This window comes from Fukomys damarensis, unplaced genomic scaffold (genome assembly GCF_012274545.1).
Source record: "Fukomys damarensis isolate Sample0158 unplaced genomic scaffold, DMR_v1.0_HiC HiC_scaffold_2, whole genome shotgun sequence".
NCBI classification, from domain to species: domain Eukaryota; kingdom Metazoa; phylum Chordata; class Mammalia; order Rodentia; family Bathyergidae; genus Fukomys; species Fukomys damarensis.
The window spans coordinates 58,942,364-58,958,389 of NW_022900914.1; the positions used below are offsets into that span (position 1 = coordinate 58,942,364).

The following is a 16,026-nucleotide window of genomic DNA, read 5'->3' on the forward strand; positions in this document are numbered from 1 at the left end:
GAAGTATTTGAAGAAAATCTAACCTCACATAGATATGTACTCTGAAAAAAGAGAGGAACATTTTAATAGCTTTTTCAAGTAAGTGAGTCAAAAGGGAAATAACACACTAGTATTATGAAAATACTTTGAGCATACCTCTCAAAAGAAACTTGTGAACCTGCAGGCATCCTAGTTTGTTTTCAGTTCTTTCTGGTGGTTGCTGTTAAAACTAACAACATGTATCTATATACATACATATACTTCAGACACTATCTGTCAACTCACTAAATTTTTAATTAGACACAACCTTCCAACTTTCTAATCTAACTTCAATTTTACTATGTCAAGGTTTATTAAATTTACACATTATTCCATAACTAGAATTATGTCCTCTTTACTATGTCTGGTAGTCGAGTATAAAAATATAAACCCTTTACACAACCCTTATAGTATGAAGATTACTCACAGCAATTTAATGAAATATCGGCCCCAGTGAAAAGAATCAACACAACATCACGACCCTCCCGCCATTCAAAAGAAAGCATTCCCAGAATCAGGGCTAATTGGTTATTTTAAAATTTCTTTTCTGCTTTTTTTTTCTTCTTCAATAAAAATGTTTTTTGTACCTTTAGCATGCATGTGGCATCTTTTATTAAAATACATATTCTGATTTGTTGGCCTCAGATGGGTGCTGAAATGTTAGGTTCTTATATATTCTAACAGGTAATATTGAATTTATGATGAAATAAAGTGATGTCTGGAGTTTGCTTAAAGTACTCCAAGAACAAGAAGATGTTGGAGAATATTTTTAAAGCAGCAGAATGTTTATCATTGTTAAGCTGAATTACATACATCTTCTTTCACCACTCTAAAATTTTCAGTAAATAAAAATGTTTTTAAAAGTAGAAAACATCATAAAATAAGATGCTGGAAATAAGTCCAAAAATCATTTCTAGCGCTGGGGTTTTGGCTCAGTGGTTTTGCCACCTGCCTCATAAGCACAAGGGCCCGAGTTTGATTCCCAGTACCCCCCCCAAAAAAAAACAAAAAATCATTTCAGATGATCAATCAATTGCTAAACAATTACTGTCTGTAAAACAAACAACCACCATCAATAGCAACGAAACAATCCCTGATTGCTATTTTTATTGGCTAATCAGGCTTTCTGCCTTTCTAGCAACTTCACAGGCCAGCAGCATGAGAGCAGGCCACTCTGTGTCCCCTACACAGCAAGACAGAAACCATAATCATGTCTGAGAACAGATGCAAATAGGAACTCCATCCAAACCACAAAAATGACTGAACACCCCCTCTCTTGGCTAACCCTAATAACTGCTGCACCTTTGAGACAGCTCCAGGCAGGCTCTCCTGCAGCTTCCCAGATAAATATCACTGTGATATGCACCATAGAATTGCCTCCGCTCTCTACCAGCACCTAATTCAGAGTGTTGTGGGTTTATCTGAGTCCTCCAAAAAGATATTCAGGTCCTAACACCCAGTGCTTGTGAATGTTTCTTGATTTGGGGAGAGACTCTTTACAGATGGGATCTAGTTAAAATGAGATCATGCTGGAATGGGGTGGATCCTAATCCATTGATTGGTATCATTATAAGAAGAGAAAAATTTGGAGATGGAGATAGGGATGCTAATGATTGCCTGTGAGTACTGGAATCTAGAAGAACAAGAATCTTCCCCTAGATCTTTGGAGTGAGTTTGGCTTTGCCAACACCTTGATTAAAGACTTTCAGTCTCCAGAAGTGAAGAAGAATATATTTCTGTGGCTTTAAACTACCAATTTGCTACAGAAATCCTAGAAAATTAACACAAGGTACAAAACTTTTTCATTCAACCTTCCCCAAAATTTCTTAATACAAGAATAAGACCTCCTAATGTTCTTTTACTGAGGCAATCTATGGTTCCCTCATGGCTTCTAGGGCTCCACGAAGTGGGTGGTTTTCCTTGTAAAAATAAGCAATAAGCCCAACTGTGTTTAACTGTATGCCTGTTCCTGGCTATCTTTAGCTTGTACACATTGACCTCTCCCTCAAACATTTTTGGAAAGTGCAGTATTACAAACACCTGATTTGTAAAAGTATTTGTTACCCAGTCAATCATTGAAAGCATTCCTTTGTTCAGTTTCAATATTTGGAATTGCTCCTTTGTTTGACAGACTGAGGTTTTTGCATCCTAGGATCTATATCATATTTCAATTTGGTTTGGATGAGAACAGGGCTGCTGTTAGCTTGTACTAGCATCCTTTTGTGCATGTGACATAGAGCTTTGTGAACACAGCCATATGTAAGCTGAATTCTAAGCCCATTTTCCTCAGCTAGGTACAACTTCAGTTGCCCAATCAGGAGTGGCAGAAAGAGAGGTACATTTGTGATGGGCAGATGGAAATGAGGAGCTAGGATGACCACAGACATAGACTCAAGGAGATAAATTTTAGTAAACAGCCTATATCAGAAATTAAGATCTGGGATTTTCTTATTTTACTTCCTTTAAAGTTGCCCACCCACAAGTATTCCTTGGGAAGTCTTCAGAGGGAAAGCTTCATGTACCTCAGTGGGTTGCATGCCCAAGGATAAAGAACATTGCTGTAAATATGACGGTTTCCTCAGCATTATGGTCCAGAATACTAATGTAGTTGTGCCTATTCTATGGTTCAGTGGATTTACTTGACCTTTCTTTTCTTAGCTATGGTATTATTAGTTTCCAAGGACTGTTTCCTGTTGATAGCAAATTGTGTGTGTGTGTGTGTGTGTGTGTGTTTGCTATATCTTATTTTATTACAGTAATGCAATTTCCTCTCATCTCTGAGTTCATTTCAATTTTTAAAAATTATCTCCTGTTTCCTATTTGGTTTGTTCTTCTCATTCTTTCTTTTTCTTGATATTGATTTTCCCCAAGTATCTGTTGATGATCTTTACTTCTTGGTTCACACGTATGTATACAGGACTAAGTTGATGATTGTTTCACCCAAATATCCCTCACTGAGAGAACAATCGTGAACTCTGTAGGATGTGTGTACAGCAGGCTTCACAGAGTGTATGTGGATGTAGGACAACCAGGAAGCCCCTACTAAGTGTCAAATAAGATTTCCTTCTAAATTTGTACGCTTCCATGGGTTTAATTCCTGGATAGAGCTATCTTTTCCTTATGATTTTTGAATCTCAGTGACTGAAGTAGTCTAGAATCATCTTTCTTTCCTGGTCTCAGCTTTCCTTATCTCCCAAGCTTGGTGTCTTCTCCAACCATCTCCTGGTATCTCGCCAAAGCAATCTTCCCCTTTCTCCACAATGTCCTTGGGTTTCAACCTGGTAGGACAAAGTTAGTGCTGAAATCTCAAGTCTTTTTTTACTGTACTTGGGTAGAGAGGGACAAGGAGAAAAGACACCCACAAGCATAGCCTTTCCAGGTGCTGAGCTTTGCTTAATTCCCAAGGGTTATCTAAGAACCTGGGTCTGCCTTCCCTGGGTGTACTGATACTGTGTTTGGAGTTCCTTCAAGCCGAGATGAAGGGCATTACTTCCTTCTCTGCTTTGGGGCTACAGGTTTCCCTTCCCAAATTGTTTCTATGCACTTTCCATCCTCTAGCTTTTTTTCAAAACTCTATCTGCTGCTGGTTTCCCTTCCCACTATGTTTTTAATCAAATAGGCACAAGTGTAAGTATAGACATAGAAATGGAGACATACACACGCACACATAGCTGTCTTTCTGTGATTTGTGGGAATTGGAGAAAGGAACAATAGCAGTATGTGCTCAATCGATCTCCTTGAGAAAAAATAGTTCTGTTTCTAAGGAGATGCATATAGTATAATGCCATATTTATATAAATGCTCAACAAAAAACTTAGCTCTTCAAAACCATTGTGCATATTATATGGCCATGAGTTCATTAGGACTCTGTTGTAGAACAAATTAACAATGACTACATTAAAGTATGCAGAAATGCCTTCTGCTCAGACGTTCTCATATGCTGTCTACCATCTAGAGAACCTTCTAGAGAAAATGAAATTTTTAAAGAGTTTTTAAAAACTCTTTAAGTTTGTCTCTTTCATGTTAGATTCTTTGAAAACTTGTCAATTATTTGCAAAGCTCATAGAAGTTATGAAAAAGAAAGAAAATTGATTAGATCACTTTAAGGATAAAGTTACATTTAAATCATTTAAAGAGAAGCAAAAATACTTCCTTTTATAAAAGATGCTCATTTCTAATATATTCACAGTAGTCACATAAAAGTATTACTTATTTGCAATAAGCAATACTACCTCTTTTATCTTCAACATTTCAGCTCCACATTTAACTTTTTTATTAAAGATTGCAAACATACATGACAACAAGAAATGAAGACACTAAATAAAAAATTCAAATATACATATATATGACAGCAAAAAAAGGATATGAAATAAACAAAAATTTATGCAACACAGACTGATAATCCAAATACATTATTAGTTTGATATGATCTTTAAACATTATATGTTCTTTCTCATTTTCTTTTAGTATATTTTTGAAATATTGTATTTACAAATAAAACAGTTACATATTATAGTTGAGAAACTGTCCTCAAAATTTTATGATTTATAAACTCCTTGGTTTTATTAATTTGATGAATATCATATGCTTGTTGATTGTATCACTTACATTTTCCAACAAAACTTCCCACAGAAAAGAAATATACTTATATTTGAAATTGAAAAACAACTAAAAGAGTTCACATGTTTAAGATCTGATTTTTCTGTTTCTTTTTTATTATATCCCATACTTATTTTTATTATATTTTTATAAGAATAATGACAGAATTTAACACCAATACATATGTAATATTCTTCCCAAATAAATGATTATGAATTAAATCAAGCATATATATAATTTAGAGAAATCATAAGGTTGCCAGAGAAACTATCGATATGCCAAATGTGCAAAATCCTACCACATTCATGGCCATGTTTCTCATTTAATAGTGCACACATATGTGTAAAAACATACCCCCCACACATATACCCAATGCATATTTTCTACAATACAGTATATACTTTGGTATAATAAAACCTGAGTTTAATCCCCAGCACCAGGGAAAGAAAAAGAAAAAAGAAAAGGAGCATATGTGCTTTCTAACATACTCAATAGATTGAAAATGAATTATTTGCTATCTCTTTCTATTGAATTGTTCCCTTCACAAGGATGTAGTGGCCTTCTTTGTCTCTTTTAATCAGTCTAGGTTTGAAATTTACTTTGTCTGTGAATAAGATTGCTACCCCTCCTATTTTCTGGGCTCCTGTTGCATGAAAAAGTTTTCGGTCCTTTCACTTTCAGTCTATGGGCTTCTTTTTGCACTAGGTGTGTCTTGTATACAACATATTATTGGGTTTTGCTTCTTAATCCATTCTGCCAGTCTATTTCTCTTGATTGGTCAGTTGAGGCCATTGATATTGATGGTTATAACTGATATGTGCTGACTTATTATTGTCATTTTTTTTTTGTCTTCTCCTTTTAATTTCTTACCTTGCCTTTTGATTTGCCTTGTTGGGCCTCATTGTGTTGTTACCTTCATTGTCTTTTTCTAGGATATTGTTTAGAATTCCTTGTAGTGCTGGTTTAGTATTCATGAAGTTTCTCAGGTGTTCTTTGTCATGGAAGTATCTTATTTCCCCATCCATTTTGAAAGAAAGTTTTGCAGGATACATCAGTCTAGGTTGGAGGTTGTTTTCTTTTAGTACTTGCAATGACTCATTGCTGTTTCTCTTTAACCTAAGGGCTTGTGTTGAAAAGTCTGCTGTGATTCTGATGGGCTTTCCTTTGCATGTGATTTGTTTCTTTTCTCTTACTGCTTGTGGTATTTTGTTCTTCTGTTGGGTTTCTGGGATCTTGATTATTATATGTCTAGGTGTAGGGTTTTTTTTTAGCATGGCTAGTTGGAGTCCTATATGCCTCACTTATCTGTATGTCAAATTCTTCCCCTCTGTTTGGGAAGTTTTCTATAATTGATTCTGTGAACCACTTTTTTAAGTCATTTGCATTTTCTCCTGCTACTGCTTGGATTCCTGTCAGTCTTATGTTATTCTTCTTTGCATCATCTAAGGTTGTTGGATCAATTTCTCATGATCCCCTACTGGTTTTAAGAGACCTCTCTTTTCATGGTCACTGACGACAATTTTATCTTCTATATCTGAGATTCTATCTTCGGACTTTGTTGTGAACACTCTCAATGGATATCTGCTCAAATCTGCCCTATGGACTCCATTTCTTTCTTATATTGGGCATTTATTGTTTCCAATTCTTTCTTATGCTGGGCATTCATGGCTTCTGTCGTGGTTCTGAGCTCATCTATTTTTCTCTCAGTTTCTGTTCTAGAGTCTCAAATTATAACTTTCATTTTACTTGTCATCTCTATGACTATCTGGGAAATTATTTCTGTTTTGAATTTCTCTAGAGTCTGAATGATCTGTTTTGTTACTTCCTGTGCTTTGAGTTCAGGGTGTCCTGATGGTTCACTGTCAGACTTTTCATCCTCATTTGCCCCACTGTTTGCCATTGGTGAACTGGAAGTCTGTCCCTGGATCTTGCTTAAACATTTTCTCATTTTTACTATTATTGTTGGATTGGCCTTAGTTTAACCTTTAGGTTATTACTTAAATCTTCCTGATATAGTTGGGCTTCAGCCCATGGGTCTCTGATGACTCATAGACATTTTCGTTTTCTTAATACTGAAGAAAACAGTTCATTGAATCAATCACAATCCTTTATCCTAATTGATACAATCAGCACCACAATATGATCAAGCACAACTTGCAAATTGACCACTTGTGGTAGTCATCAGTCTATCACCTTCAAACCATGTGAATTAAATTAAAATCAAGAAGCAATCCAAAATATGTTTGCAGTGAATAAACTTTTCAATAAGGATATTTACCATTTAGGATGGGGCTTAAGACAGAGTTAGGACAAGAGGAGTAGATAAGTGAAAGAGTTAGAGAAGGTTTCACATGAAGGCAGAAGATGTAGAATGACCACACAATCGTCGGGAAACTCTTAAATTCAAAAGGGATAAACAGAATAGAAGTATAATGACCCTTGAGTGAGGTAGAATGACATAAGAAAAGAACATAAAGAAAAGAGAAAAAAATGATAAAAGAAGAAATCTGAGTTAGGACAGGATCAGAAACAAAAAGGGAGATGAGGGATAATATGGTGGAGCAAGAGAATGAGTTGGAGAAAGAGGACAGAAAAAAAGAATTTGCAGAGTTGAATGAAGAAAAGAAAGAAAAAAAATGAGTTTGAAGGGTCTCTTTCAGACTATATCACTGCTGTCATAATATACAACATGCACTGCCATGTGCAGAGCCAAGTCCCCTGATCTCAGCTAGCTGGTAGCAGAACCCCATGATGCAGACTGACCTCGGGTTGCAAGGCCCAGACCGAGTTCCCCGACCTCCTGAAGGGTTGAACTCCACTCAGTTCTACAGGTTTGGCCCTCCCCTTCTTTAAAGATGTTTCAAAGTTGGAAGCGCCAGAAAATACCTTTTATGACCACCTCTGCCTCTACACAGTAGGTCTAAAGACTAGCACAATCAGGAGGTCTGAAAGTGTGCGGGGGGGGGGTTTCAGGGGAGCCCACGTGGCTACCTTCCTGGCGCTGAAGATGGCGGCGGTGCCAGCAGGGGAGGTCGTGGCCGAGCAAGCCCTCCTGACGCTGGAGATGTGGCAGTGGTGCCGGCCTCAGCTCCACATTTAACTTTTGAAGAAATCAAAATATGCAATCCAAAGTTGAATGGCTTCATTTTGATTTCAGATGATGGGGCGCTTCTTCAGTGGTTTGGCACAGTCAGGAGCCTGGTGCTGCTTTGATGAATTTAATCGAATTGACATTGAGGTTTTGTCAGTCATTGCACAGCAGCTCATCACCATTAGGAATGCCAAAGCAGCAAAGGTAAGGCTTTGGAGAGCTATCAAGACAGTTTTCCTCAAGTCTGTATTAAACCATGTTACCTTTTAGGAATACAGTGCTAACTTCAACCTATCTAGCTTGTGTTTTCAGTATAATTTGTCAATGTTATAGCAGCAGGACTTACTTGTGTGAATTGATTCCTCATTGAGACAAGGCAAAGGAGCAGTGCTCTGGGATCTGAGGTTGCAGACACCATGAGACTCAGTCTTGTGAAACGCAGCTTCCTGACTCCAACACACACACATGCACGCACACACCCTCTTCTTCTGCATTCCACTTCCTGTTTTCCTCTCACTTTATCACTTCTGTGCTGTGTTTCTCTAATGCTGCCTCTTCTGGGCTCCACCACCTTCGTTATGGCCCCCAGATTCAGCCCAGTGCTGGTGGGAAAATAAAGGATTCCCTGAAAACTCAAAGCACCTTACCTCTCCAAAACTCCCTGGAATGGAAAACCGAGGAGTATAAGGTCAGATGGAGATACTGAAGTGGCCCAGTTATTTAACTTTTGTCTTATGAGCATGTTCCTGGAGAATAGTTTGTATTGGGATGGTGACAGCACTGAAGGATGGGACCAAGACCCCAACTATTCTGTGTTGAACTTCTGAGACTCGGTCATCAAAGGCAGCACTAAAGTTCAGCTTATTCATGTAAGAGCAGCCTCTGCACCAAGCCCCTCAGTGTCCCTCACTAACTCCTTGACCACTGACAGAAGAGCCCAGACCTCCTCATGTTCCATCATAAAGATTCACTCTGCCTCATTAGGGGGCTTCTGGACTCAGCTGCAGCTTGGAGACCCAGTCTAATTTCATTGAAAGGCAACCTGATGAAGTTTTAGAGCATTTTGATTGTCTCTTCTGCAAAGAAACAAATTATAGAACAAAGCAGGAACTGGACTTTGACAAGTTTTTGAGTGGTACTTTCTTTACAATGATTTCATCTTTACATCAAACCTTTGTGAAGTCTATGGCACTTTCACAAGATTATAAATAAAAAGGATTCAAAGAAGTTAAACATTTCAATAGACACCATAGAACCAAGATACTCACCTGAATCCATGTGGCCCTGAAGTCTAAGTTCCTTTGGCTGCCTTGCTCCTGCTTCCCCTGTACTCTGGAAAGGTCTACTTTAAAAGCAAAGACCTACAGAGCCAGGGATTTAGCCCAGTGGCTCTGCCGCCTGCTTCACAAGTGCAAAGACCAGAGCTCGATCCCAGGAACCAAAAAAGAATTATCTATTTGGGCTGGATTTGGATCAGTGGTTTTGCCACCTGCCTTTCAAGCTCAGGGGCCTGAGTTCAATCTCCAGTACCAAAAAAAAAAAAAAAAATAGCAAAGACCTCCCGACACAACTCATAAATCATTGTCATCTTGCTGAGCAATTAGCAGGGAGGAAAGTGGACTGAAGCAAAGAGAACAGAGGCAGGACTGAAGCACTGCCAAGTGGAAAGCAGCCCTGTGAGGTAAAAGGAAAGCAGGAAGACTGTGAGATTAACTAGCCTTCTCCTCAAGTTGCCAGGGGTCAGATGAGCTAATTGGAGTAGGATACTGTCCTCTGGAATAAATGAAGCTCCAGTCTCCCCGGGCTGTAACACACGACCCCAGCTCCAAGCTGGTTTTCCACAGTATTCCTCATGTCTACCATGGCACCTTCATCTCATGGCCCAAGTGAAAACCTTGAATTCACCCCTGCTGTGTCCTATTGCTATCAAACAGAGGCTAAACCATCCCCAAATCCTATCTGCTAGTTCCTCTCATCCCCACTTAACATCTCTCACATTCTGGCTTGCATCATGCCTCCAGTGACCATTCCTAACTGCTCTTCCTAGCCATAGCTTGCCCAATTTCTCCTCTACCATCTTTGATCCTATTATTTCCCTTTAAAATTCTCTGCTTCCCCTCTATCCATGGGACAAAAACTAAGTTTTTTAGTTTTAGTGTGCTAGTGAGTCAGGCCCATGGCCTAGGCAAAATTTGCCTCTAGAATTTTATTACCCAGTAGGATGCTGGTCATTTCCTGAACATGCAGTGCTCTTTCTTGCGTCTGCTTCTTTTGCCTGGGAAGGCTGCCCCTGCTTATCTAGCTGAAAAGCCCTTCTTCGTTCCTCCAGAATCAAGCACACTGTTTGCACACACATCTGCTGTAGCATCTGTTGCACTGAAAGGCCACCATTCACAGATCTGGCTGCACATAGCAAGCCAGAGAGCCTCGCAAGGACTCAAGTGAGACTCCCTTAGTTCTGCACCTCCAGGGCTCACCCAGGGCCTCACCTGCAGCAGTGCTCAACAAGCATTTGCAATTGAATAAAGGGAAGAGGTGGCACCAAATATGATGAGAATAGGACCTCAACCACCCAAAGACCAAAAATATACTGACATTTCTTGAGGAATATCAGGAAGTGGGAATGGAGAAGTTGTCATGGCCATTAAGTCTAAGTTGAATTGAGTCCCAGCAAAAGATATTGAGACCTAAGGAATGGAGATTGTCATGGCCATTAAGTCTAAGTTGAATTGAGTCCCAGCAAAAGATATTGAGACCTAGAAAATTTCTGGACTGGCCAGGAAAGGAGAAAAAGGTAGGGGCAAGGCAAGGGCAGGAGAGAGCAATAAACACTGAGCATAAAGGGAATGGAATTATTCAAAACATAATCAGAGACAAATGCTTCCTATTTTTCCCTCAGCAGTCTTTGCTTGAATGCTCCTTTGCAAAAAGTCTTGCCTTCAAGTAGTAGTTATGTTAAAGAATTTACAAGCATCCAGAGCCATATTAATTTGTACTTTCTCTTTAAACAGCTCTCTAGATTCATGTTTGAGGGGCGGGAAATAAAACTGGTTATGACTTGTGCAGCCTTCATCACAATGAATCCTGGATATGCAGGCAGAACGGAATTGCCAGATAATTTGAAAGCTCTGTTTAGACCGTTTGCAATGATGGTTCCAAATTATGCTTTGATTGCAGAGGTAAGCATTTCATTATTAAGAAGCAAATTTTGAAGCATGGCTTCTTTTATTTACCATTCTACTCCATCGAGGTAGAAAGTTTCCTTTAAGTAGAGTAAAAACATAGTATTGAGGGTTTACTTCATTTTTTATTTTTATCAGTACATGTTTGAAGTACATGGTGAATACAGTCATCATAAGGAGTAGGTATAGGTACATAACACATCTTAATTCTCTTTTTATTTCCTTTACTCCCTTCTTTCCTCTCTTCCTCTAATCTCGATCCTTTTCCCTTTTGCAAAAAAAAAAAATCTTATCTCCCTGTTTCTAGTACCTCTTTCACTTTACTCTTTATTTATAATTTGGAATTCTCCTATAAAGAGAAACCATGCAATAATTAAGCTTGTGTGTCTGATTTATTTCACTTAACATTATGGTCTCAAGGTGTATCCATTTTCCTAAAAATGATTCAAGTTTATCCCTCTTTTTTTAGTGGAGTCCTCTACTGTGTATAAATAGTACATTGTCATTATCCATTCATCTGTTGATGGACATATAGATTGCTTTCAAAATTTAGCCTTTATGAATTGTGGTGCTGCAAACATGGGTATGCACATATCACTGTAATGTCTTTAACTCTTACTGGAAGAAATGTAGAAGAGGAATAGCTGGGTCAAATGGAATTTCTATTTCTATTTTGTGAGCAGTCTCCATGCTGCATCTACAGGTCATACTGGGTTACATTCCCAACAACAGTGAGCAGGGTTCTTTTGTCCCCATAGCCTTGCCAACATTTGTTATTATTTGATTTCTTAAAAATAGCCATTCTTTCTACAGTAAGATGTAATTTCAAAGTTTTTTTAATTGGTGTCTCTCTAATGGCCAGAACATTTTTTCATGTATTTATTTGACCATTTGTGCTTCTTCTGCTTCTGAGAAATATCTATATGTTTCGGTTGCCTATATTTGACTGAGACTTTTATTTTGAGGGGTGTAATACTGTGTTTTTTTAGTTCTTTACCTATCATAGATACTAGAAATACCTATGTCTGTGGTGTAGTTGGCAATTTTTTCCCATTCTGTAAATTGTCTCTTCACTCTGTTCCTTGATTCCTTTGTAAGGCAGAAGATTTTAATTTGATTTCATCCCACTTGTAGAACACTGTTTCTTGTGCAATTAGAGTTCTGTTCAGAAAGTCCTTGCCTATACCAGTGTCTCCAAGAGTTTTTGTTTTTTTTTTTATTGGTATGTGTTTGCAGTACATGAAGTTTACTTTCATCTTGGGGAATAAGTGCACATACAGAACACATCTTGTTCCTTTTTTGAATTCCCTTCCCATTTAAGTACCCTCCTCCATCTCTAAATCCCCTCTCCCCTTCTTATTTTATTGTTATTATTATTCTTAGCTTATGTTTATGGCATATGTTTACATTTATTGTGGGTATTTGGTACTGGTACATGACATATCATAAATCTTGTTTCTCCCTTCCCCTTTTCCCTCTCCCTCAGCCTCCTGAATTCCTTCCCATTTGCAACTCTTGTTTGCTTCTATCCACCATTTATTTTGCCCTTAGTCTGTACTTTGCCTTTCTCAAATGAGAAATAGCGTATATCCATATGAGTGTCTGGTTTATTTCACTCAACATTATATTTTGCAGGTGTATCCATTATGTATAGATACGATTGCTATCACATTTGCTAGCATGTTTCATTCTGCATGTTTGGTTTTATTTTTTACTGCCATTACCATTACTGCCCAGAATGGTATCTAGAAAATAGTGAACCCCTAAAATTGCAATGAATCAATGAATCCCAATTGATCAGTTTACTGGGGTTTCTCAGTTCATCTCTAGAAATGAAAATGTCACTATTAGTTCTTAAAATGTTGTATTATTCTTACTAACCTTTCACATAATTTTTATTAGAGTCAAGGAGTGTTACTTGAAGCTGTACTGATCACCATGATGGAGGGAGGGGATTGGTTTGTAAGTCCATAACAGCTTAGTAAGAAAACAGTAATCCTTACTATATTAGTTATGATTGTGCTTGTTCTTTCTGTCAAGAACATCTATCAAGACATTTTTCTGTTTAGTTTTTGATACTTTATACTAAGAATCAACATACATAAATTTTACATATATTTTCCAAGCCAATATTCATTGTTAGTTTATAGACAATGAAGTACAACAGATCTTAAGGGTACAATTCAGTGAATTCTTACACATTTTCATCTGTCTGAACACCAAGGACTCCCAGGGAGCCTAAGGGAGAGAGCAAGTGGCTCTCACTGATACTGTCTACCATGGTGACATTCTTGTCACATTGGAGAGACCCATTTCTTGCTTTTGGACTCAAGACTTGCAATACCATCCAACTTCTATGTGAGCATTTTAAAAAACTGAATTCTGCTACTCCTTTAACCAAATGTCACCAAAGTGACATCTTTATCTACAGAAAGTAGAATCAGTGCCCAAGTATTTGTGTACAGTATCCTACCTGCTACTTTCCTGTGGAACAGAAGAGTCTTTTCCCTTCAAATTTTATATTCCTTTATTAAATAACAACATGGAAAGGTATAATCCCTAGAGTAGACTTTGTATATATTGATATCGTGCTAATATGTTGCCATCAATGCAATATAAAGCATTGCATTATATTTCCTATTCTAGGTAATCCTGTATTCTGAAGGATTTGAATCTAGTAAAGTATTAGCAAGAAAAATGACTCAGATGTATAAGCTGTGCAGTGAGCAGCTCTCTCAGCAGGATCACTATGACTTTGGCATGAGAGCTGTGAAGTCTGTGCTGGTCATGGCTGGGTAAGAAACCAAGGTGGTCAGGAGTGAAATCCCAAAGCATGTAATCAAATGTATTAGGTGGGTAACTCACAGAAGGCTCTTAAATCAATACCTGATCCATTGTAAGTGACTAACAAAGGCCATGTGCTGCTATTGTTAGCATTCTTCCTTTGGCACTCCCTTCACTCAGCGACAGACTTTCACTGTGAGTCCCAGTGCGGTTGCCCTCAGACTGAACCTGAATCCAACTAGTCTTCAGCTAACTTTCATTTCCCCTGAACTCCTCTCACACCCTGGTTTTGCTGTACAGAAGCCTGTGCACCATCAGACAGGAGGACTGGATTTAAAAAGCACCAGGTCTGATGTGCACCTACAAAAAGCGAGTCATACGTGTTGCCTGAAAAAGCATTAAAGATTACAAGAGACTTCATTATTCCCTTTTCAGTTTAGGCTTACATTGCAGACTTCATCTCCATCATTTGAAGACTGAGCTCTTCTCTGATTTCTAGCAAAGCAAGAATCTTTCCTCATTTTGGGCCCCAACTTATGCCTTTAGATCTACTTGAAACTACTATATCTGGAATTTAACTTGCCCAGAATATCTGAGGGCATCGATTCTCCTTCTAGTCCCTCCTTTCAGGCTGTGACTCACTGACTCAGGCTTGGCATAGCCAGGGCCACGGTTGCCTAATTCCTATGCTTTGCATAAGTCACTCTGTGCTCTGTACCCATTTTTTCCTCTAACCTCTCAGATTCAGTAATTTCCCCTCTATAGGATGGCCATCTACAGACTAGGAACTAAGAGTTTCAGATACATTTACATTCAGAGAACACAACTCCAGCCCAGTGGGCCAGGCTGGCAAGTAGGCAGCCATCTCCTCAGTGTAGCTGCTATGCCCAGTGTCCACTGGAGAAGTAGCTGGAGAGTAGAGGGGTGCTGGGAGCACTGCACTGTAGATCACTATGGCCAGGCCTAAGTCGCCTCCTCCCTTAGATGAGGCAGGGCCCTGCGTGGAATGAAAAACACACATCTTGAAGAGCCCCCTCTGCTGCGGACCAGGCAGGGCCTTCAGGAGAACAGACAAGAGCGCATGGTTGAGCAAGGCCTGGCTGAGAAAAGGACTGTCTTCCTCCTCGCCCATTCTCCAGACAACCATCAAGCATGATGTGCTGCAGACCTTAGCTACTCTCCTAGCTCTGGTTACACACCAGCCCCTTTTACCTCCTCCTGTACTTCCCTTATCTCTGCCACTATAAATAAATGCACTGCAGTTGCCTGGTGGTCTTTTTCTACCATCAGGAGAAAGAGCCCCACCTGGCCCCACCTGTTGTATCTCTTTGTCTTTGTTTTTTGTTTTGTTTTTGTTTTTTGTACCAGGGATGGAACTCAGGTCCTTGAAGCCTGCAAGGCAGGTGGCAGAACCACTGCGCTAAATCCCCGGCCCTCTTTATCTGTGTTTTTTCTTAATTTCCCACCAACTCTGGACCCTTCAGCCATGCAGGCCATGGCAGAGGGGCTTTCTAAAAAAGGAGTAATTGTGCTGGGTTTTGAAGGGTAAGTAAGAGTGAGCAAAAGAACAAGGTAGGACATTCTAGGCAGAGAAAAAAGAAAATGACAAGGATGTGTCACCCTGACGTGTTCGGACAACTGTAAACTCGGAATGAAGCAAGCCTGGGTTGAAGGGGCAAGGTGTCTGAGAAGATGTCCTTGTTATTCTCCTCAAGGCTGTTGCCAGGGCAGGGCTTGTCCCTGTGCTGTGATAGAGATGGGCACTGAGCACCCGAGAGAAAATGATCTTCTCCCTCTGGCTGAAATCTTGGCATGAGGGAAGGAGGATCCAGTTTCCTACAAGCAGAATCCCTGACCTGCAGTTTTGGAAATCACATTCAACCTTATGTTCTTATGATATCTGAAATATTCCCTTCAATTTAGATCTTTGAAAAGAGAGAACCCAGACCTAAGTGAAGATGTGGTATTGATAAGAGCTTTACGAGACTCCAACTTGCCAAAATTTCTAACAGATGATGCTCTTCTCTTCAGGTAAGTTTCTATGTGTTACAGAATAAAGTGTAGCTATCACAAAGATGAAAAGGATGGTCTCCAATTATTTCCACCCCCTATAAAGGTAATATCATTTTTCTGGAGATATTTACAATAGTTTAAGAAACACTGGCTGAAAATAAAGACACAAAACTTTCAGCTTTATTCTATCACTTTTTCTTAAAATATTGATCACCAGGTTGTATGCTATATAAATTAACATTAGGTTGGGCCGGGGATTTAGTTCAGTGATTCTACTACCTGCTTCACAAGCGTAAGGTCCTGAGTTTGATCCCTGGTACCAAAAAAAAAAAAAAAAAA

General features: G+C 38.9%; 1 protein-coding gene across 1 annotated transcript in view; it reads left to right on the top strand.

Annotated features, from left to right (window-relative positions):
* Dnah6 (dynein axonemal heavy chain 6) overlaps positions 1-16,026 on the top strand; it is a 205,335-nt gene that overhangs the window by 87,609 nt on the left and 101,700 nt on the right. The window contains exons 30-33 of the mRNA XM_010635241.2: positions 7,775-7,912; positions 10,720-10,887; positions 13,537-13,685; positions 15,598-15,705. Of these exons, the coding sequence (XP_010633543.1) occupies positions 7,775-7,912; positions 10,720-10,887; positions 13,537-13,685; positions 15,598-15,705 (563 nt within the window). The remainder of the gene's footprint in view (positions 1-7,774; positions 7,913-10,719; positions 10,888-13,536; positions 13,686-15,597; positions 15,706-16,026) is intronic.